At 42.1% G+C, this 23993-nt stretch overlaps 1 protein-coding gene across 6 annotated transcripts in view; it reads left to right on the top strand.

Annotated features, from left to right (window-relative positions):
* Positions 1-23993, top strand: part of Gucy1a1 (guanylate cyclase 1 soluble subunit alpha 1) — a 65498-nt gene that overhangs the window by 20537 nt on the left and 20968 nt on the right. For 4 of the 6 annotated variants that reach the window (XR_015447024.1, XM_013067011.3, XM_004868551.4 and 1 more), the window contains exons 2-5: positions 7831-8189; positions 18334-18395; positions 21616-21674; positions 23020-23729. Coding sequence is in view for 4 of the 6 variants with exons in the window: in XM_013067011.3 (XP_012922465.1) it covers positions 7935-8189; positions 18334-18395; positions 21616-21674; positions 23020-23729 (1086 nt within the window). In the remaining 2 variants the exon portion in view is untranslated. Of the gene's footprint in view, positions 1-7789; positions 8190-18333; positions 18396-21615; positions 21675-23019; positions 23730-23993 lie in introns of all 6 variants that reach the window. The other 2 variants (XR_015447023.1, XM_004868550.4) reach the window with 1 other exon arrangement.

Genomic DNA, 23993 nt, shown 5'->3' with positions numbered 1-23993 from the left:
GAAGCTTGTTCAGTGCCAGGTGCCATTAAGTAGTAGTTGTGAGAGTCAAAAGGTATTCATTGCATGAGGGGGCCTGTGCTTTTTCTAAGATATATATGCATATATGAATGACTTTGTTTAATTTTGCAAGTCTTGAGGTTATTGCTATTGGTATTCTTATTTTTCAAATGGAGAAAGTTGAGACATTTGGTTAAGACCTTGAGTAAGGTCATGGAGCCAGTACATGCAGATCACCAGCTGCTCCTACAGCCTAAGCTCCCTGTGACTGACCCTTCCAAACCAGGAAGTCTGTAAAGACACACACGCACACACACACACACACAATTTCCTAAGACAATTACAAAAATCACTTTTGCAGAAGGGGAAAAAATAAGTGTACATATGCAAGTGTGTATTGTGTTTTGATTTATGGACATATTAGATATAAAAACAGTATACTCTGCAGCCTTCCTGCCTAAACAAAATTTTAAAGAAGAGGAAATGGAGAAGCTGTGATGTTGTGTAATTACCCATTTCATTATGTCACTTAAATGAAATGTATTCATCAGTCCAGTTGTTGGAAAACCAGGAGTTTATTTTCATCTTAAGTTTCATCAGGATGTATTACCTAACTCACAGTCAAATCTATGGACTCTTAGAAGATGCAGCCACAGTAGTTAGGTAAGTCAGCCTTTTGCCATACTTGCATATTTGTATCAAATATGGTAGAGGCATTTCTGATATAACATGGTATAAGTAATATCTTAGCTCACAAACTTAATTCTTTCCACAATTCTGGTCACAAACTGAATTGAACAAGAACTGAATCAAATTTCCTCATAAGGTCAACATTGAACCTAACCACCAAATTTGACTCAATTCTTGACCTATTTGGTTTGGGACTGAAAATATATCAAAATACAGGTTGAATTTGAATGAAGATTGGACTACAATTTTTGTAGACCTGGACTTAAAAGGACAAGAGGTGGAGGTGGCTTTATGGAAAGATATTTTTAAGAAAGTTTTGATCATTCTGAATATGAAGACCTGGGTGAAATAAAGGAAAACTGCAATAAATAATAGTAGATAGGACATGTGGTCAGATTGAGTTTAGGGGAGACCCAGGATGAAGGCTGTCCTGTGGTGTCCAGTTTATACTGACATCATTCAGGTTCATTTGAGCCAATTCTCATTATAGAAATTCATCTATTTTTATTTGAAAATAGATGAAAACAAAATGGATTTTATGGGGTAAAAGGAGTCACATTTCTTCTTTAACTCACAATGAGTACTTTCAAGAAGTATCTTTTAAAAATGGCTATCAGGAAGGAATTATTTTAGAAATATAACTATGAAAAAATCATAGAAGGAACTGCAAGTTGTTTCAAGAATGGAATATTGAGAGCATTCTATTTCCTCCTGGCCTGCAGGACCCACCACACTTGGCAATGATATTTAATTTGAAGAGGTATTAATTGTATATATTCACATTTCAGTGATTAATGCACTAGAGTATTTCTTTAATGTAAATGAAATTTGTGTGCTCAAAGGTTTTGCTTTATAATTAGTTATAGAAGATTATGTGAACATTTTAATATCGAAACTGAGAAACACAAAATGCTAAGTCTTAGATTTACCTCCTTACCAGAGAGCATACTAAATTTAAAGAGGTCACAGAACTGCTCCTATATCCAATCAATGAAAATGTCCATATTATTTAAATGAAGAATTAATGTTTATTAAATGTAACTTGTGCCCAGTACTTTGGCTTTAGCAAGGCAGGTACCATTAGGTGAGGGGACATATGGTACATTTGATTACCGCAGGTGACGTTCCTATTGCCTTTAGAGATGACCACTTTGCTTTGGGAGACTTACAAGTTTGGGCCCTTTAGTTACAGAAATGTAAGGTAAGCACCTCCTACTTTTCTTCAGATGCCCGCAGACAGCTCCTGTGTGTCAGGCCTAGTCTGCTGGCAAGGTGAATGCTCTGTCCAGTAATGTAAATCGGACTCAGCTTTCCCATGTCTTTGCTCTTGGAGGAGAAGCAGAAGTTACATTTTAAAATAATAGAGGAGAGTTAAAGTGTCCCAGCTCCTACAAGGCCTTATACTACATCAAAAACCCCAAATCTGGGCATAGTTATGATCAAATAACCAGAATCATAAGAAACGCATTATGCACTATCTTGATTGCCGCCACAGTGCTCAGAGGTGTTCTGTGACTTGTTGTCTTACTCAGTTTCCTTATCACGAACAAGGCCCCTGACACCCCGATTTAAAGTTGGAGAGGCTTACTTTGACTTCGTTTTAGGAGTTTCAGCCCATGTTGGGCAAACATAAACACAAAAGCAGCCTGGCAGAAATGTCCAGATGGAGTAAGCTGCTCTCCTCATGGCGGTCCGGAAATGGAGAGCAGAGGAAGGAGCAGGAAGGGAAATGCCCCTCCCCTAGGGACCCTCACTTCCAGCCAGGGCCCACCTTCCCACGGCACCCTTGGCTGAGCTACCGAGGGGCCATTCCGCTGTGAGTCCAGCGCCCAGGGTCTGATCACTTTCCATAGGCCCCACCAGGAGCGCCTGAGGCCTCCAGGGGATGGTCTCGATCTAAACCGTGGGCATGCTATTGAGAGGAAAGTCACAGGAAGGGGTCCTCCCTCTCCTTCAGCCCCCATATCCTGTTAGTAGCCAAGGACTGTAGATTCACTTTCCCGAATCCTTCTGCAGCTGGTCTCCTTTTTCATCCTCAAGGCCGCTGTATCAGCTGAAGCCAGAATCTGCCATTTGTCCAATCTTCTTTTCATTGAACATTTCAAATAATCTTTTAAAAATGTAGTCCAAGTCATTCATTATTTTGCTTTCAGTCGTCCAGTTGATTGTTCCTCCAGTAGAGTTTTGACTCCTCCGTCATAGTTTACAGAGTCTTGGGAAATCCCTGTCTTGACAAATCTTATCTCCTCCACCCCATGCCTTTTTCTCACAGACACCATACTCCAGCTACCTTGGAATCCTTTCTGTTTCTCAAGCATGCCTAGTTCCATTTTGATCACCGAGCATGTTCTTCTTTCTGGAACTTTCTCCATGGCTCTGCTCTCTCCTGGGATTTGGTTTGTAACCCTGATTTTCATTACTAGAGTGATATGTGACCCTGAGGTGATGTGGTTTATGTCTTACTTTCCCTGCTGGGATATAAACCCCAGGAGAGGAGGGTGTGTCCTTTTACAAAGTCACTCTGCTTTTGTGTCTGGAGGAATGCTTGAGATGTGGCAGAACATCCCTAATATTTGATGACTAGAACAAATGAAGGAGAAGGTACTTTAGTGTGATATCCAAGGATGCATGGGAGTCAAGATTCTGAAAAAGAAAATACAAATCCTGGCAGAATTTAAGTATGTTAAAAGTCAAAAGATTCTCAAACTTTGACTTTTAAGCTTTGAATTTAACAAGCAATTTGCAATTACATTGGAAGCTAAAGCTGAACAGTTTTAGATGTAAGAATAAACATGATTTAAACAATGGAACACAGCCCCAAAACTCACTCTTTTAAGAAATATGGCAATAAGATAATTGGTAGCCCTAAAAAAGATAAATACCACAAAGGGGTCTGAGGTTTGTTTGTTTGTTTAAACTTAGAACTGTGCAGAAACTTGGACAGGCTTATAAGTTTTTCTATTACTTTGTCCTTTCTTCATATGCCACAGAGCAAGTTCTATAAATAATTCTTACTGCAAAGTGAAAAGAAATACCTTTGAAAAGGCTGATTGACAGGGTTTTATTTAAAACAACTTTAAATTTTTGAGGAAAGAAAACCCTCTGCTTTCAGCCTACATGAAAACTTACCTGCCTCCCTTATGTTTGTTATAGTTGGCATTGGAATATGCAAATATTATCCTCACCAAGACAATTTGATGTTCAGTTCACTCTTCCTTTGAGCTACTCTTACAAATCTAAACTTTGTGATTTGATCTTAAACCACTTAGATCCCTTTAGTCATAGATACTGCTGTGTCAGGATCCAGGTCTGCTCCTAGACATTGGATCTAGCCATTTGCTCTTATGATGGAGACGAATTTGTTAGACTGCTCCCCAACTGCGTTCTAATTTTGACACCTGATCTTTAATACCTGATGTTGCAAAAGAGGCCTGTGCCAGCCAGTGCCTGGGAAGTGTTGTCCTTGGATCTAGATGACCTTGATACACATAGCAAACAAGGTATTCATGCCTAATTACGTCCTGGATTTTAAATGATGGAGAGCTACCTTACCTGAACAATAACTGCGTCCTCCTTATTAATCTGGAACAATGGCTGGGTCCTTATTCTTACCACAGTGAAGTTAATCACTGACCAGATAAAAGAGCACATTCAGTGCATTAGGAGGCTCTTAACTTCTCGGAGAGCAAGTACTTCTCCACCTTCATGAGAACATATTGTCCCCATTGCCTGCCAAGCCTTTGTCACCAGTGTTATTACTTTATTTGTTTTTTCCTTGTGTTACTACCATTTCTACAATCAGCTGTGTGCTGTGTTCATTGGCTGTCCAAACCGTTCCTGGAGAAACTGCTGATGTTACCCTCAAACATCATCACTAGCTTAACGGGAGAATGTACTTTGCATCCCTGGAAGGCAGGCCCAGGGCGCACACAGGTTCCCGACGTATTGGCCCTGGGTGCATCTGTTTCCCGTGCAGCCTCACCTGTTGAACAGGCCAAGAATGCTCATTTGTTTGCTTATACACATGTGAATTCATGTGACTAAAGAACTGGTGTTGAAGTAAGTAGAACTTGCTTCCCATTGCCGTTTTTAAGTTAATAAAAAACAGTGTTAGCTTATTTTCAGGAATTATAGTAATGTGCAATACAGGAAAAGGAAGCATTTCAGGGTCAGCTTTAGATGTTGAAGCCAGATTGAATAAGAAGATGAAAATTAAAGAGTTTGGGTGCCAGGGTAGAAATGGAATGAGAGATTAAGTTTAATCAAAGAATTTATCATAAGCTATTTTATACCAGACCTCTAAATCCAGTACCAAAATTCTAATATGTACTAGAATAACTTATTTTAGGAATCATTTCTATAGCTGATTCTGTAGAGTCAACCTATAGTGGTCTATTTTTAATTGCTTTCCTTTTCTTTTTTCTTTTGAGTACCCTCTTCTAGTGAATTGTAATCTTTGGGTTTAGCAGTACTGAAGATTATTGATCCGAGGGGCACTCTACCACTGAACTGGACCCCCAGCTTCCCCCTTTTATTATTATTTCTTGGTTTTGGACAGCCTCACTAAGTCACTAAGTTGTACAGGTGGGGCTTGAACTTGCATCCTTCTAGCTCAGCCTCCCAGAGCGCTGGGATGACGGGGGTGTGCCACCACACCTCGCGTGTGGTTATATCTGAGATAGCTGAAATTGCAGCATGCAGTTACTACTGGTCTTCCTCCTGAACATTAATCTAAAATAATTGCATTATTATTTCTATAAATACTGAAAATATCTACTCAGCTATCTTCTTACTTTCAAGCTGTACAAAACTGGTCATGGGCTGGGTTGTAGCTCAGTGGCAGCGTGCTGGCTCCGCATGTGAGAGGCCCTGGGTTCAATCATAAGTGACAACAGCAACAAAAACTGGGTCCACATAGGCTGCTCTCTTTCGAGAGAGGAGGAGAAGGCAGAGAAGATGGGAAAGTAATTCTGGCCTTTTCGACCCAATTACCTTTGGAGTAAAATGCTTTGGCTAACTCATGAGTTTTCACAAGCAGGCTTTACTGGGACGCTTCCATACCCTTTCATTTGTGTGGCCTGTGGCTGTTTTCATGCTGCTGTAGTGGAGCAGAGTAGCTGAGATCAAGACCGTGAAGCCTGCGAATCTGAGCGTGTCTCTGCCCCTATGGAGAACAGTTTTACTGATTGTAGATTTGAACCATAAATCAGAAAAGAAATTTGTGTGCAGTAATAAAAAATACTAGTAATAGTGTTCTGTTGAGATACAGAAAATGCTGAGACACGACTTCAGTGTAACTGAATCCAAAAAGAAACTCTAGTGAAAGCCCTCTAGGTGCAGGTCTTTCAGAGTCTGTGTGCTCCTGATCCGCATCACTGTCGTATCATCTTGGGGCCGCCTCAGTGAGCTGTCCATGCAGAGAGCTCCCCTCCTCTCCCAGCAGAATAGTTACTGCTTGTGAAGATGTAGGATCTTCCTCTGTGCTTTCTTGAAGATTCCTAAATTCCATGTGATCGTGACTTTGAGGTATAACTGTATGTAATAAACCACACTGGCGTTCTCTGGAAAATTTCAAGATTTCTCCTTCCCCAAAGTTTCATGATACCCAGGCTGTGTCCAGTGGTGAATTTAGCTTCCATATTTGCCCCCGTTCAGAAAATGACTTGTTCATTCTTCTAAACTGATTAATTTACCTGTGATAATTTACAGACTCTTGATTATATGTCCTGAGAAAATAGGAAAAACATTGAGGAGCAAAAAAAAAAAAAAAAAAAAAAAATTGAATACCAGTTCTAAAGGTTGAAATAAATAAATAAGTAAAGCTATATCTTGAATGATTCATCAACACCAGCCAGTGAGCAGGAGAATTTGGTTCTTGATGATTTCTAATATGAACTTGTGCACCATATTTTGAGATAAATTAATCTTAGCCTGATTGGTCTAACTTGAAATGAATTTGGGGTAATAAAATCATATTAGTTCAGGAGTTAGATGAACAGCAACCTACATTTGAGTACTGGTGCTGTCATTTTCTAGCAATCCCAATGAGGGAAATGACCTGAATATTTGAGCCTCTTGGCCTTTGGCGATAATATCTGTCATATGGCTTCTATGAGGATTAAATGTACTAGGGTCCCCAGGACTCTGTTAGGCATGTAGTAGGGAATTACTGCATGTGGATCTTCACACTCTTTGCTTTTTATTTTCTAAGAGTAGGAAATAGTTGGTGGACCCGCCAAATTAGAGTTTTTAGTATTGTTGATGAGCAAAATTCCAATTAGTCAGTTCTAGTGACCAACAACTGACAATAAATGTGCTGTAATTATGCGAATGATTTACAGTCCCGACACCAACAAACGCTAAAGGGAAAATATGCCCCAGTGACAATGTGGATGATTTCTATGGAGGCTCTGACCAGTAGGACTTTCTTGGTTTATCTAAGTATCATTCGTGTTTGGATCCGGGGATCTCTTCATACCCCATGAGATACTCTTAGTGATCAGGAGTTTTGGAAAAAATAGTAATTTTTATGATAATATTTTGAAGTTATTTTGCTATTTGTAGTGATACTTCATTTTGCAGTAATCATTTTCATTGAATGTTTTCATCTAAAAGTCAGTTTCAGATCTGAAAAGATAAGCTTTGTGTGTGTGTGTGTGTGTGAGTGTGTGTGTGTGTGTGTATTTTTTCTTTATCTACTTTTGAGGGACACTGGTTTGTGGCATTCTGCTACTTTAGAAAGAACAGCATCATGGAGTGTAGTCACACAAGCATTAAAAGGACAGTTTCAGACCTGGCTTCTGTCATGGTGTTCTGCTCTTGTGGAATCAAACTGGCCCAGTTGGGTTACAAGAATAGAAACTAGTAGTTCATGCTAAGGGTATTTTAGAGAAAATACTTTATTTGAAAAGTGTTAAAATACTGAAATCCAGTAGTTTACTACTGCAGTACACTGAAATGTACATGTATTAAAGATCTTCCCCACATGCTCTGCTCATTTCATAATTGGCAATCCATCAGAATTTGTTTGTAAGCGGAAATGAGACATGATGGTGTGGTCTTTGCCTTCTTGTGCCTGACTTCTCTGTTTTCTCCGTGGAAGGAGTCATTCTCGTCTCCTCTCTGGCCCGTTTGCTGCCCTAGAAAGCCTGCTCGCCAGTGTCTCTGGATCGGCAGTGGCTGCTGTCCGCGGCCCCCACCCCAGGCTTGGTGTCCCCCGGAGGTCTGAGCGCCGAGGAGCCCACGCCATGTTCTGCACGAAGCTCAAGGACCTCACGATCACGGGGGAGTGTCCCTTCTCCCTCCTGGCCCCAGGGCAGGCGGCACAGGAGTCAGCAGAGGAAGCAGCAGGGAGCTCGGAGAGCGGCAAAGCCCCTGCGCCCATCTGCCAGGATGTCCCTGAGAAGAACGTGCAAGAAAGCCTCCCGCAGAGAAAGGCCAGCCGCAGCCGCGTCTACCTTCACACTTTGGCGGAGAGCATTTGCAAACTGATTTTCCCGGAGGTCAGTGCTTCCCTTTACAGATCTTAGTGGTATTTTCAAATTGTTAGAAACAAGAAAGTTTTTCGAAGGAAATGCTTAGCAAAACTGGCTTTCTCACTTTTCAGCATATAATAAACACAGAATATTTTCTTGCAATATATGAAAACACATTTAAAATCATGTTTTAAACTGTGGTTAGTCTTTGAATGCTTAACACCTTGAATTCTTGTCCAAAGCATACTGCAGTCTGACGTAATTGTGAGCAACAGCTTAATCCCCTTTGGCCACAGCTTCCTCATCTGTAAAGTGGAAGCAACACTACCCATCTCCTGGCATGTTCGTGTCAGCTAAAGTTATCGAGTCCTCAAGAGTAGGTACCTATTATTTTGAGATTAAATTCATTGAAGATAACATACTTTCTACCAGGCTTTCCTCTTCTAATTCCAAAGAGCACCATATATCCCTGGCCAGCTTGCAGAAGTGAGCATAGAAACCTCCATTTGCTTGTTAGCCCTTTGTCTGAAGACTCTTCTCAAGCCAATCTTGACTGGGGTCAGAGTGATGAGCCCCGTGATTGCCAGAGTCTCTGCATTCTCGGCGCTGAGATTTTTGAGCTCTGCAGCATGACAGCGATCTGAGGTGGGGAGTACCCTCGGCCAGTGTCTCATGAGGAAACGCTGCGAACAGGGGAGTCCCTTAGGAGAACAGCTATCTTAGGAGTAGGAGGGCCACGCAGAGCTTGTCTTGCCCTGCAGAGCTAGAGAGAAGCTGAAAATCCTTCTGAGGTCTTCCTCTCTCAGTGTTCAGTTTTATGTAAGCTCATTCTCTCTGTAAGGGTGGCCATTGATAAAATTAGAATTCACTTTTTAATTGACGTAGAACCAACTTTCTATGCCGGGCGAAGCCCTGAAGATCCCACCCTCGCTTACTCCTAGGACTAGAAGGAATTTCAGAGAGACCTTGTCTGTCCCTCAAGAAGTTCTGGAGAAGTGAGGTGACTTGACCAGAACAGTGACTCCTGGCAACAGTACAGGTTGCAGGGATGGAGAGAGAGGAGAGTTGAGATGGAGCTTGAGGGATGCAGCCACTAGATTTAGCTGAAAGCTGAGGAAGTTTATTTCAAATATGACATCATCACAGTAGTAGTTTGGCTGATGACCTTTGACATGGAAATAGTTAATTATGCTCAGCCCAGGCAGCCAGGCTAGCACAGTCTGGTGGTACAGTTCGGGAACTGGTGGCACTAGCACTGTCATGTGCAAGGGCAGAGCGAGACACACAGAGCAAGACATGGCCATTGTGGATAGCTGGCTGACCACGTGCTGTCAGCTCCTCAGGTGCAGGGTCTGGATGAGCTTGTAGCCGAGCGCTAGCCACAAGTGCAGCAAATCAGAACCACTTATTGAATGGAATGGCTGGAATTGGCTGAGTTTGCACATGCGGTAAGCCCACCTCGAGCACCGAGAGAGCCCCAGGCTCTAAGCCTGCCAGGGTCTATCTATGTTCCACAGTACTGAGTTACAAGGAGGAAAGAAGAATAGTATTAGAATTTATCCTTATGAATTAGAATATTCTTGTTGTAGAAAATATAAACACTGTAAATATGAAAACTCAATTGAAAGAGCAATTCATAAACTGTAATAATGAAATTCTTCCCTTTGAAGTTCAGCAGTGTTGCTTCCAATAGCAATTCTTCTTTTTTTTTTTTGTATTAAATTCTTTTATTGGTACATTGTAGGTATACAACACAATTACATTTCTCAGTGGGAATTGTACCTTTATATAATGCATCTTGGTTCTTATTTTTTCCCCAATTCCTAGACCTCCCTTCACCCCCTCCACCCTTCCCTATTTACAAAGACTTTATTTCCATTTTTTCCATTTCTCATCATTTTTCCTTTCCCTTCTTTCCTTTCCCCTGCCACTCCCACTACCCCTACCCCTTTGGACCTTTCCTTCCTATTTTGCATTATCGATTATTCATTCTAATCATTGGTACATTTTAGGTTTACAGTATAATGACATTCATCATTGGAAATTTGCACCTTTACATAGTCTCTCTTGGTTCTTATTTTTCACCCTTGCCCAGCCCTCCCTTCAACCCCTCCAGTCCTCCCTATTTACAAAGATTTTGTTCCTATTTTTCCATTTTCTCCTATTAATCCCATTCCCTTCTATCATTTCCCCTAGCCCTCCCACTTCCTTCCCCTTTGCCCCTTTTCTTCCTATTTCACATGACCTATTATACATTTAGTCCTTATTTACACTTTCAGTTTCTCACACCTGAGAAACTATTTGGTATTTACAAATGTGTGTCCTATTTATTTCACTTAAGAGTATTGCCTCAATGTGCATCCACTTAGCTATAAATGTCTCTAATTTCTCATTTTTTATGGCTGAGTAGCACTCCATTTTATTTAAAAAACCACATTTTCTTTATCCAGTCTCCAGTCTATGGGCATTTGGGCTGTTTCCAAGTTTTAGCTATTACAAACTGTGCTGCTCTGAACATGGGCGCGCATATATCACTGTGGTATGATTCTTTTAATTCTTTGGGGAAGATCCCCAGTAGTGGAATATGGGGTCAAACGGGACTTCCAGTCCTAGTTCTTTGAGGTATCTCCATACTGATTTCCACAGTGGATGTACCAGTCTACACTCCCACCAGCAGTGGAGCAGGGTTCCTCTTTCCCCACAGCCCCACCAGCATTGGTTATTGGTTGATTTCATGATAGCAGCCACTCTTTCTGGAGTGAAGTGGAATCTCAGCGTTGTTTTCATTTGCATCTCTCAAATGACCAGTGATGTTGAGGATTTTTTCATGTATTTATTTGCTAGTTCTACTTCTTTGTATGAGAAATGTCTGTTCATTTCAGATGCCCATTTTTGGATTGGGTCTTTAAATTTGGGAGGTCTGATCTTTTTAAGTTCTTTATAGATTCAAGATAGTAGACCTTTGTCCGAGGAAGAGCAGGTGAAGATTTTTTCCCACATTGTGGGTTGTCTCTTCACACTGCTGGTGGTTTCTCTTGCTGTGCAGAAACTTTTTAATAAGAAGAGATCCCATTTGTTGATTGTTTGTGCTAGTTCATGGCCAACTGAGGTTTTGTTCATAAAATCTTTTCCTACACTGATGTCTTCAAGGGTTCTACCTAACCTCTGTTCCAACTGGTTCAGAGTTTCTATTTTAATATTTAGATCTTTAATCCATTTTGATTTTAGTGTAGTGCATGGTGAGAGATATAGGTCTAGTTTTAATCTTTGGCAAGTTGAAACCCAATTTTTCCAGCACCATATATTAAAGAGGCTATCTTTCCTCCAGTGAGGGTGTTTGGGTCCTTTGTCAAAGATGAGATGGCTGAGTGTGTCTGGCGTTGTTTCTGCATCTTCTAATCTGTTCCACTTGTCTTCAGGTCTGTTTCTTTGCCAGTACCATGCTGTTTTTATCACAGTAGCTTTGTAGTATAGTTTCAGGTTGGGGATTGTGATACCCCCTGCCATGTCTCTGTTACCTAGAATTGCTTTTGCTATTCTGGGTCTCTTCTTGCTCCAAATGAATTTTTGGATTTTCTCAAGGTCTATGAAGTATGCTGCTGGAATCTCAATTGGAATTGCATTAAATCTATATAGCAGTTTTGGGAGTATGGCCACTTTCACTATATTAATCCTTCCTAACCAGGAGCAGGGGATGTCTGTCCATTTTCTGATATCATCTTCAATCTCTTTTCAGAGTGCCATAGTTTTCAGAGAAGAGGTCTTTGATTTCTTTCATTAGGATGATTCTTAGGTATTTCAGTTTTTTGGATGCTATTGTGAAAGGAATTATTTGCGCTATTCCTATCTCAGTGAGTCTGTCATTGGTGTAGAGGAAAGCTATTGATTTTTGTGTATTGACCTTGTAACCAGCTACTTGACTGAATTTGGTTATTAAGTCTAGAAGAGTTTTGGTGGAGTTCTTGGGGTCTTCAATATAGAGTATCATGTCATCTGCAAATAATGACAATTTGACTTCTTCATTTCCTATCTTTATTCCTTTTATTTCTTTCTCTTGTCTAATTGCCATGGCTAATGTTTCCAGAACTATATTGAACAAGAGTGGTGATAGTGGACATCCTTGTCTTGTTCCTGATTTGAGTGTAAAGGATTTCAGTTTTTGACCATTTAGTATGATATTGGCTGTTGGTTTTTCATAGATGTCTTTTATCAGTTTGAGGTAGAGACCATCTATTCCAATTTTTTGTAGGGTTTTTATCATAAATGCATGTTGGATTTTGTCAAATGCTTTTTCTGCATCTATGGAGATAATCAATATGGTTTTTGTCCTTGGCTCTATTGATATAGTGTATTACATTAATTGATTTTCATATATTGAACCATCCCTGCATCCCTGGGATGAATCCCACTTGATCAGGGTGTATGATCTTCTTGATGATGTTCTGCATTCTGTTTGCCATTATCTTATTAAGGATTTTTGCATCTATGTTCATTAGTGAGATTGGCCTATAGTTCTCTTATTCAGTTGGGTCTTTCTCTGCTTTGGGGATCAAGGTAATGCTTGCTTCCAGGAATGAATTTGGGAGTATTGCTTCCCTTTCAATTTCATTGAAGAGTTTAAACAGTAGTGGCAGCAGTTCCTCTCTAAATGTCTTGTAGAATTCAGCAGTGAAGCCATCAGGGCCCAGGGTTTTCTTAGTCGATAAGTTTTTTATTAAGTTTTCAATTTCATTGGTTGATATTGGGTTGTTCAGAATTTTTAGGTCTTCTTCGTTCAACTTTGGTAATTCATATGTATCTAGGAATCTGTCCATTTCTTCTGTGTTGTCCATCTTATTGGCGTATAGGTTCTGGAAGTAGGCACTGATGATCCTCTGGATTTCTGCTGGGTCTGTTGTAATTTCACCCTTTTCATTCCTAATTGCATGGGATTTGGGCCTTTTCTTTCCTTTTTCTGACAAGGTTGGCTAAAGTTTTGTCAATTTTGTTGATTCTTTTGAAGAACCACCTCTTGGCTTCATTGATTTTTTTGTATCATTCTCTTAGTCTCCATTGCATTGATTTCTCCTCTGATCTTTATAATTTCCTCCCTTGTATGAGCTTTGGGGTTGTCCTGCTCTTCTTTTTCTAGAAGCTTGAGATTCAGCATCAGGTTGTTTAATTGGGATCGTTCTGTTTTCCTAATATGCATATTCACTGCTATGAATTTCCCTCGTAAAACTGCTTTCATTGTTTCCCATAGATTCCGATATGTTGTATTGTCATTGTCATTTAATTGAAGGAACTGTCTGATTTCTTCTTTAATTTCCTCTGTGACCCATTGGTTATTCAGAAGTGTGTTGTTCAATTTCCACATGTTTATGAAATTTTTCCAGTTTCTTTTGCTATGGATCTCCAATTTCATCACACTATGGTCTGATAATGTACAGGGGACAACTTCAATTCCTTTGCACTTACTTAAACACGTCCTATGTGTGAGTATGTGGTCTATTTTGGAGAATGACCCATGTGCAGCTGAGAAGAATGTGTATTCTGATTTTGTGGGGTGGAAGACTCTGTAAACACCTGTTAAGTTCATTTGTTCAAGAGTTCAATTGAGTTCCAGTATTTCATTACTTATTTTTAGTCTAGTTGATCTATCTATTTGTGACAGTGGGGTGTTGAGGTCCCCCATTACAATTGTATTAGTGCATATATGACTTTTCATGTCCGTTAGTATTTGTTTTATATAGTTGGGTGCACTAGTGTTTGGTGCATAGATATTTATGATTGTCATCTCTTCCTCTTGGATTCTTCCCTTTACAAGTATGTAATGTCTTTCTTCATCTCTCTTAATCAGTGTTGGTTTGAAATCTACTTGATCAGCCAAGAGGATAACTACTCCTGCTTTTTTTCGGGTTCCTGTCACATGCAGTATTGTTTTCCACCCTTTAACTTTCAGTCTATGAGTTTCCTTTTGAATGAAGTGTGTTTCTTGTATGCAGCATATTGTTGGATTTTGCTTCTTGACCCATTCTGCCAGTCTATTTCTTTTCATTGGTGAATTGAGACCATTAATGTTGATGGTTACAACTGAAACGTATTGACTTGTCATTGCCATGACTTTTTCTTTTTGTTGGGTTCTCCCCCTTTACATTTAATTTTTTGTCATGCCAGATGGGTTCATTCTGCTTTGCTTCCTGGGGTTGTGATCCTCAATGTCTGTTCTTAGGCTATTGTGTAAAATTCTTTGGAGTGCCGGTTTGGTATTCACGAAGTTCCTAAGGTGCTCTTTGTCATGAAAGTATCTTATTTCTCCATCCATTTTGAAAGATAGTTTTGCAGGGTACATCAATCTGGTTTGGAGGCTGTTTTCTTTTAGGGCTTGGAATATGTCACTCCAAGCTCTTCTTGCCTTGATGGTTTGTGTTGAGAAGTCTGGTGTGATTCTGATGGGCTTTCCTTTGTATGTGATTTGTTTCTTTTCTCTGACTGCTTGTAGAACTTTGTTCTTCTGTAGGGTTTCTGGAATCTTAACAATTATATGCCTATGTGTAGATTTTTTTTTGATCAGGGCTATTTGGAGTCCTATATGCCTCACTTATCTGTAGGTCAAGCTCTTTTCCCTTGCTTGGGAAGTTTTCTGTCATTATTTCTGTGAAGAGGTTTTTTAATGTCATCTGCACTCTCTCCCGTTTCTTCATTGAGCCCAATCTTATGTTATTATGTTATTCTTATGTCTTATGTTATTCTTTTTTGCATCATCTAGTAGCTGCTGGATTGATTTCTCATGTTCCCTTATAATTTTGAAGCAATTTTTCTTTTCCTGGTCACTAATTGCAATCTTATCTTCTATATCTGAAATTGTGTCCTTACATTGGCTCATTCTGCTGTGTAGACTTTCAGTGGAGTTTTTCATCTCCTGGAAATGTATTTGCATCTGTTTTATGGATTCCATTTGTTTCTTATGTTGGGATTCCATCATGTTCCTCAGCTCCTCTCTAGATTTATTAATCATGTCTTGCACTAGGGGCACAATTTCTCCTGTTATCTGAGAAATTATTTCTGATTTCATTTTTTCCAGATCCCCTTTTGTTGCCAGTTCAGTGGGTTCAGGTGGTTGAGTATCAGTGTTCCATCTCATTTCCCTTCGGGGTTGCTGTAGGTGACCTGGAAGTCTGGTTTTGAGACTTATTTTTGTGTTTTCTCATTTCGACTGGGGCGGGGGGCTGTTAGTGCCTGCACAGATTACCTTCTCTGAGCTGGGTGAGGTGGGACAGGGGCCACAAGCAGCAGTAGGGATGGTGACCCAAAAGCCCTTTCCTGTGGGCTGGGAGCAGCTGGAGGGATGGTGGCTGGGAAGCCCTTTCCTCTGGACCAGGAGCAGTGGGATGGTGGCCCAGAAACCCCTTCCTCTGGGCCAGGAGCAGCAGGACAGAAGGTGGCCCAAAAGCCCTTTCCTCTGGGCTGGGAGCAGCGGGAGAGATGGTGACCGGGAAGCCCCTTCCTCTGTACCAGGCGCAGTGGGACGACAGCTCAGAAGCCCCTACCTCTGGGCCAGGAACAGTGGGACTCAGTACCTTGGTCTGGTGGTCTGGTGTCCTCTGCGTCTTTGTAGTGTGGAATCAGGTGGCTGCCTGTCTGCAGCGGGGTGATTCAGTGTCTTCCGCACGACTGAGGACCTCGGTAGGGCGTGCACAGACCTGCCTGTCTTCAGCCGGCTGATTCGGCATGTCAATAGCAATTATTTTTGAAATATTCACATATGGTGTAGTAAGGACAAAAGAATTGGTTTTAACAAGAACTATGTACTTATCCTTCATAAACCCAACAGACAATTTTTCAGTAAAGCGAAGCAAACTTGAGAGTAATGTCTTATTTACTTTTAAGGCCACATGCCCCTCTATGAATCAGAAATTCTGAGCCACAAAACTTCAGGGTCCAAGGATGGCCTCAGAGCAGAGACCTTCCCAAATAGAAGGAAGTTGGAGTTAGCATTCAGAAGACACAATATTCTTTTAGTTATGAGGAATTAATTTTGAAGGAAATAAGTGGATTTAGTTCTATCAATGTGTAGCATCCTAGGGACATAGGACAGCACTGCCGTGGTTGAGCTTATGTCATGAGGCCCTGTGTGGCAACATTTATGAATAAATGTTTTGCCTGGAAGTGTGTGGGTTATGTGGGGTTTGTTGATCTTACAATTTTCCGGAAGAACAGTGGTAAGAGATGAAAGCAGATTCTCATCAAAGTGCAATTAAGCCACAATAATACTAAAGTATGCTATTAATGCTTCTCTAGATTATTAGCACTTTCTTCTTTAGGGCAGTAAATTCTGATTCAGAATGGAAAGCCCAGGAATTCATCTGCTCCACCAGCTTAAGAGAGGAGCCAGGTGGGGTGGTGCACTCCCGTGCTAGATATGCTGCTTCATGCAAAGGCCCTGGGTTCAATGCCCAGGACCAAAAACAGAACAAAACAAAGTAAGAGCAGCCATTCATTCTCCCACTGTCATGATAGCCTGTGCCCTTTTGCAGCCTCCAGTCCAGGGTGGTGAAAGATAATAGGCAGGCAGGAACTCTTGGGCACAAAGACTCTGAAGGGAGACTCACACAGTGGCAGCAACCCTGGTTTTAGTGATGTGCCTTTTCTGCAGAGGAAGGTTTCGCAGAAGGAAATAACTCTCGGAGCCCGTCCTCTCTTGGCTTGGCGTCCACGTTCGTATTCAGCTGCTAGGAATGCAGGGTAACATTCTGCCAAGCAGAAGGCTCTTGAGAAATTCAGGTTTCCCAGCACCCTGCAGATGTCCTGCATTTACAGTCTGGCCAGTTAACTGCTCCTTTCTCTTTCCGTGGTGTGAAAGACGAAGAAGCCTGCCTGAGCTCCGCTTGTGAGCTTCCTCCCCCTCCAGGCTCACTGCCCGTGGGTTGCACAGCCCACTGGACCTGCTCAGAGCTCACTATCTGTGGCCCTGCCAGCCTCTCCTCCATTCCCGCTACTGAGAAATAAATACTGGACATCCAAATTCTTATTTCTTTTCAGTGTTTGAATTTTCTTTCAATGTATTTCAAATTTCTTTTCTAAACTTTATGTATATATATTTATAAATATATGAAAAATTTTCATAACTTTTGCATTAAAACAGAATCTTTATTTAATTCCATTTAATTAGTGGAAACTCTATGACAGATATAGTCATTAAGGAAAAGAGATTTCCCCGCATTGAACATAACTGGAAGATTCTTCACTTTCCTTTGAGTGAACTATGAAGAGAATCACTGGCTATATATACTCACTGACACACGTATGATTTTTGAAGAGAATACAAAAAGTAGCAACATTGCTTATCAGCATTTTATTTCATAATTAGCAATGACTGACCAGGAGACAGTAATTGCCAGCAAGTATTTATTAAGTATAGAAGGTTACACCCAAATATATTGTAAAATAGACAAACATGAAATAGAAATCAATAAAAGAGAGTAAAGCTATCAGTATGTAGTGAGGATGATTAGTTCAAAGAGAGGATATCAGTACGTGTTCAGACAAATCCTGGGTTCAGTTTAAATAAATGATCAATTAATTTTCATTCAGAATTGATTGAAGGGATCAAATAAAAAGGGAGGAGAGGAGAGGAGCAGGAGAGAGAGGTGAGCGCTGTGGAGGTTTCCAGCCTAGAACACAGGGACAAAGCACCAGGTGTGAATGTGTAGTGCAGGGCACTTAAGTCTGCCGGATGTCGGGATTATGTTCATGGAAAGGACAGGAATGTGTTTGGCTTGAGCCAGGCTGAGACTGAGGTGTTGGGAGGTCATCCGGGTGATGTCCTGACCCAGAGGAGCTGAAGCCTTCAGGCTCCTGTGTGAGCAGCAGACTTGCTGTTCCCAAGCTGGAGACATCTTGGATGCAGATTCAGCTGTCTCTGTTGTGGCTTCAGTGAGGCTGTGGTCAACACAATGCCCAGGGGTGACCACACAGGCAAACTCACCTCAGTCTGAGCTCATTGTTTCTTCCCGAGTTAGAAAGACAGTCAGTCCCAGTTTCCAAAGCATAAATGTAGTGACTTCATCATTCAAGTAATAATGTTTCTGCCTCTTCCTATGAAATCTTAAGGATGCTTTTTTTCAAATGTGTATCTTCTAACAAATTGTTATGTAAGGAAATTCTAGAAACATTTCTTTTCCATTTCCAGTTTGAACGGCTGAACCTCGCACTTCAGAGAACACTAGCAAATCATAAAATAAAAGACAGCAGGTAAGTGGCACGATGGAAGCTATATGAATTCCCAGTTACAATTGCTAAAGAGAACCAGCACCCACTGAGTGCATGGACTTTCATTGCTCACTGTGGTGTGCTGGAAACTGGAATAGATGTTTCAGTTGTCACTAATTTGAAAGTAAGTGTATTCAATTTTCACATTTTATAGATGACTAGACTCAGGTTTATTCACCATATGTAGGGTTTCATTGTTGTTTCGGAAAAGACCCAGCCCAGGTTCAAGCCTGAGCTTTGTAGCATTCCTGCATTATCTACACTGCTGCTTCAACACGCTCCTCTTAGCCTTTCTTTCATACCGAGGGACAGTGCCCCCCAAAATCAAAACATTCCTTCTCTGAAGGGTGTTTCCAGAGATCCAAGTGGGAAACCAGGGGCACCCAAAGCCCAGCACACCTCAGGAGAAGGGGCAGGTGTCTGGATACTGCAGAAAGAGCACCAGGCCGGGGGACCGTCTGTGAACCCTTGTGGGAGGCTTCGGTAGGTATTCTCCTAACCGCCTCGCTCTCCCTGGTGAATATCAGTTCCGCTTCTCTTCTTTTCTTTGCATTCTGTTGTAACATTTTCTTAAAAAGGTTTCTGAAAATGCCTCATATATGGTGACATTTTAATAAAATATAATTCCTATATGTGTAGCCTGGCACATTTACTGCTGTGGGAAACAGATGGACCTGTCTTGATTGTCCCCATTTCAAAGATTATTTAATTTGTGAAAAGTGGAATAACTGCTTGAGTTCAAATTTCCCGAATAGAACAGACCAGTCCATCCACAAGCGAGATTTGGCAAATGCTTCCATCTACCTCGACTCATGAGTGGATCTGCAGCCCTGTGGATTGTCTGCTGCATTTTCCTTGCTGACTAGTGGGTCCTGGACTGCAGGCAGCAGGACCGAGCCAAGCAGGGGTCACGGATGGGCTGGGAGGAGCGAGTGCGACTGTCTGACAGGAGCTTTGTTTACATGAGCGATACACAGAGCATTCCAGGAGCCTCTGACCTTAGTCCTCCTAGGGCTGATAAGACACCACGAGCCGTTCTTGCTCTGCTTGGCACTCGGATCACTCAGATTTCTTCTCAGGGCTCTGTGGGCCACATAGAGATGCGCAGTGAGGCTGTTTCCAGGACTGTCTCTTAAAAGAAATCTCACCACTTAAGCAAACAGTAATCATTGCATTAGGAAATCTTGAGAAAGCTTTTCCCACTTTCCTGATTTATTAAAGAAAAGGAGTTGGTTGTACTTTTAAATAATAGTCGTTCCGTAGCTCATATAAGCTTTGTACTCCTGAACTGCTCTCTGCCTGCTGCAGCCCCTCTCTGCCGGTGTGCTCTGCCCTTGGCCCGCTCTGCCCTTGGCCATCTTCTCTGGCTCTCTTCTCTCTCGGCTCGTGTGGGCAAGTCGGCTACCTTTCCTGCTGTTCCACGTGCCATGCACTGAACACACCTCCACCACGTTTTATGCTATTTAGTCTATTCTGGCCTTGAAAAAAATACATTAAACAGAAACTGGATCTTGGCTGAAGGACAGAAGACCCCACTGACACCACTGTTGTTAAGGGAATGAGTTTCGGTACAGCCATTGTGATCTCTTCAGCTCAGCTGCTCAAAGAGCTTTTGCTTTGTATTTTCTGGGGTCTTTTTGATCCCATCATTCTGTAATGACCACATGGCTGTGTGTGTGCATGTGTGTGTGACACATAGTGCATTTGCTGGTGTACGTGCAAGTGCTTATGCCTGCTCGCATTTCTGAAGATGAGGGCAGGGAATTTAACTGGCACTGCCGTGTGCTGCTTGGACCAGCCACACCTTGCTCACGCCCCGGTGCTGGGAGCAGAAGCATCAGAGTGAGGCAGTTGCTCTCATTCTTTAGAAAAAGAAAAGTGTTGCTTAGATGAGGGAAAAGGAGCCAATCTGAAGATTATTAAGATTGTTAAATATAGGGAAAGGTGTAACAAGCAATTTGCGAACCTCTGGGTCCAAGCTGGACATGACATGCAGTGATCCTCAACCCACTGAGATGTAGCATTTCTACCTAGCATTTCAGTTATAAGCAACGTACCTTCAAATGACAAAGGGAGCTGTGTGTAAACATGGCCCATCTAATGGGAAACTGAGTCACAAAGAGAGCCATTGCTGTGTAAATAGCAGTATGGCAAATCTGAGTATAACTGGTCATTATTATCAGAAATTATCAAACAACAGTTAAGCAAACACGAACCACCGAGTTGTCTGGTTGAAGTGTCTGAAACCTCTTATTAATCAGAATGTGTACACTATGTTACCAACTTCTCTACTGTAGAAAGCAGTGCAGTAATATTAAAGAACAGGGTTTTTGTTACTAATGCTTTTATGTAAGACTAAGGATGAAAGTTTAATATAGTACTGTCTGAGAGATAAATATACAGAATCTTAAAGCAAGAAATACTATGTGTTTGCTTTAGAAAAAAATACAAAAGAGTGACACTTAAAAGTGAAAGCCACCTGTACGTAGATTTGTCTTCTTGACTGGATGATCAGAATACCCCTGAGGATCTCTCCCTCTCTCTCTCTCTCTCTCTTTCTCCCTCCCTCCCTCTCTCCTTCTCTCTCTCTCTCTCCCCGCCTCTCTCCCTCTTCCTCTTGTGCTCAGGATGAACCCAGGGCTCACAGTGCATGCAGAGCAAGTGCTCTACCACTGAGCCTCCCTCTCAGCCACACTATCCCCTCCTGGGCCAGTCCACAATCCTGCTTTCCTGACACTGCATTCTCATAGTATTGGCCAATTTAAAGAGAACTTCAAGCCAGGGCCTGGTGGCACATGCCTGTATTATAGCAGTCTAGGAGGCTTAGGCAGGAGGATCCCTCATAGTAAGACCCTGTCTCAAAATCAAAATTATAAGGGCTGGGGATGTAACCCAGATGTGAAGGCCCTGGGTTCAATTCCTAGTTACCATGATAGATGATAGATAGATTATGGATAGATGGAATATATTGGACTTCAAAGGCAAATGTGCCTCACTAGAGTGAGGAAACACTGGATATTGAGTGTATTTGGGGCTTTTGCAAAGTTGTTTTGGATTGTACCTGTCACCACATTCCTGCAAAACCTTAAGTCAGGACTTACCCTACAAAACCACCCATCATCATTCCTGTATGTTCTACATCATCGGAATTTTTAGTGTTCAGTTATCAGTTTATAATTTAAGGTAATTGAATTATTTCCAGGAACTCCTTGGATAAAGAAGACTTTGAGAAAATGATTACAGACCAAGCGATTGCAGCAGGTAACGGAATTGTTTACGTTGATGTAATTAGGATGTATACCTCATGCCCACAGACCTGATATTTTCTCTAAGAATATTCCTGTCAGTTTGCTGGTGAGTCGTAGTCTGAAGTGTCCCTATTATTAACTGTGCTGATGTAAACAGTAATGCTTCTGTATGCTACATGTTTCTGTTTGACCTCAGACATTTCCTCTTTCATCATATTTATTTGCTGAGAAATAGATAAGGCTAGATGGGAAGCTGACTCACACAAGTTCACAGGCTTTAACTTTGAAGTTAAGTGTTCCTCATTCATACATGAAAAATTCTGCTCAGCAAGGTGGAAGAAAGACTTTTTTAGGAAGCAGTCCTGGGGAAAGAGGGAGCAGTGTTCTCACATTAATAATTACTTTGGGGGGAAAATAGATGAGTCAAAGTTTGAGTACATGGATCAAGAGGTTGCATCTTTCAAAAAGTGCAGGCATGTTATTATTATTACAATGGCTCATTGATATTGAGCCCTTCCTAGAAGCCACGCATGACTTTAAACACATCCCTGTGGACCACCGTGGTGGCATAAAGAGGACGGCATTGTTTTTCCTACATCAAAGACAAGAAAGATATGATACCTAGAGTGTAAAGAATAAAAGAAGTTTTGAAAGGGGAAGCTGTAGAAAATAAATATTTTAAGCAAATAATTCATTCAGGTAACATTAAATACTAAGAGTCCTATTTTGGGCAGGGGATGTAGCTCAGTGGTGCTGCACCTGCCTTGCAAGCACAAGATCCTGAGTTCGATTCCCAGTGCTGAAATTTAAAAAAGTCCTATTTTACTGAGGAAGGAAAAAAAAACATTATAGTTATCTCCAGAAAAATTGAATTTCAGTGACTTTAAATTAATTTCAGAGTCTGACATTTACACTTCAGGAAGCCTTTTGAGGGGAGAGGTCCTTCATGAAGATGTATCGTACTGTTTGTTATTTGTTAATAGAAAAACGGGAAGGCTTGCTTTGAAATGGATTTAACTCTGGACGCTTAGCTTTTCATTGTTTTGATTTGGGCTGAAGATTGAACCCAAGGCCTCCCTCCTGCTAAGCAAGTGCTCTGCCACTGAGCCGCACCTGACCCCTTCCTCCTGGAATTCAAATTTACCGTTTAAAAGGAGTATTTTGTATTCCATCGGTCATTTTTCTAGACATCAACTCTGGGGACTTTTATGCCGAGGTGCTAGAATTGAGACGCTCCTCTGTGTAGGTCACTGGAGTGTAAGTATCTGATTGAGGTGAGAACAGGGTAGCCAGGGACAGCATCAGGGCCTCCGCCAGGCTGGCGCATGTGATGGCAGAGATGTGCTGTGTGCTTTCAGGCGTTCCCGTGGAGATCATCAAAGAATCTCTGGGTGAAGAACTTTTTAAAATGTGCTATGAGGAAGACGAGCACATCCTGGGAGTGGTTGGCGGCACGCTGAAGGACTTCCTGAACAGCTGCAGCACCCTTCTGAAGCAGAGCAGCCACTGCCAGGAGGCAGGGCCGCAGGGCGGGTTGGAGGCCGCCTCCATCCTCTGCCTGGATCAGGACCCCGAGCTCCTGCACGTTTACTACTTCTTCCCCAGCAGAAGCACCGCTCTGCTCCTGCCCGGGGTCATCAAGGCCGCGGCGCGCACGCTGTATGAGACCCACGTGGACGTGTCCCTGGCGCCGCCCTGCGCACACAGCGACTGGGCCGCGTCGCCCGAGCAGCCCCACCTGCTGTACTCCGTGCGCGTGAAGAGCGCCAGGCCGGCCCTGTCCCCGGGCGGACCCCCGTCCTCGCTGGTGATCCCCGCCTCGCTCTTCTGCAAGACCTTCCCGTTCCACTTCATGTTCGACAGGGACCTCAGCATCCTGCAGCTGGGCAACGGCATCCGGAGGCTGATGAGCAGGAGGGACGTGCCGGCGAAGCCTCACTTCCGGGAGTACTTCGAGATCCTGACCCCCAAGATCAACCAGACGTTCAGCGGGATCATGGCGATGCTGAACATGCAGTTTGTGGTGCGCGTGAGCAGCTCAGACAGCTCCGTGAACAGGGCTTCGAGGGTAAGGGCGGCTGCACTGTCTTCCGTGCGAACCGAGGCCACGCATCTGGGGACCCGAAGCCGGCCGGTGACAGTGCGTGCGTCCCTTCAGTGTGGTGTGCTACACTTACGGCTAAAGCCACGCTAAAATAGTTTAAACCTTGGAATGGGCACCCAGTCCCTTCTGCATTCATCTGCGTGGTTATGTGAGGCATTACTTCACAAATATTTATGGCATAAATTCTGCCTTTTAAAATCTTTATGAGGTATTTTATAACTAAAATAG

Source organism: Heterocephalus glaber, unplaced genomic scaffold (genome assembly GCF_053883595.1).
Source record: "Heterocephalus glaber isolate CG9 unplaced genomic scaffold, H.glaber_assembly_v1.0 deba00001737, whole genome shotgun sequence".
Classification (NCBI taxonomy): Eukaryota; Metazoa; Chordata; class Mammalia; order Rodentia; family Bathyergidae; genus Heterocephalus; species Heterocephalus glaber.
This window is presented reverse-complemented; position numbering and strand designations above follow the sequence as displayed.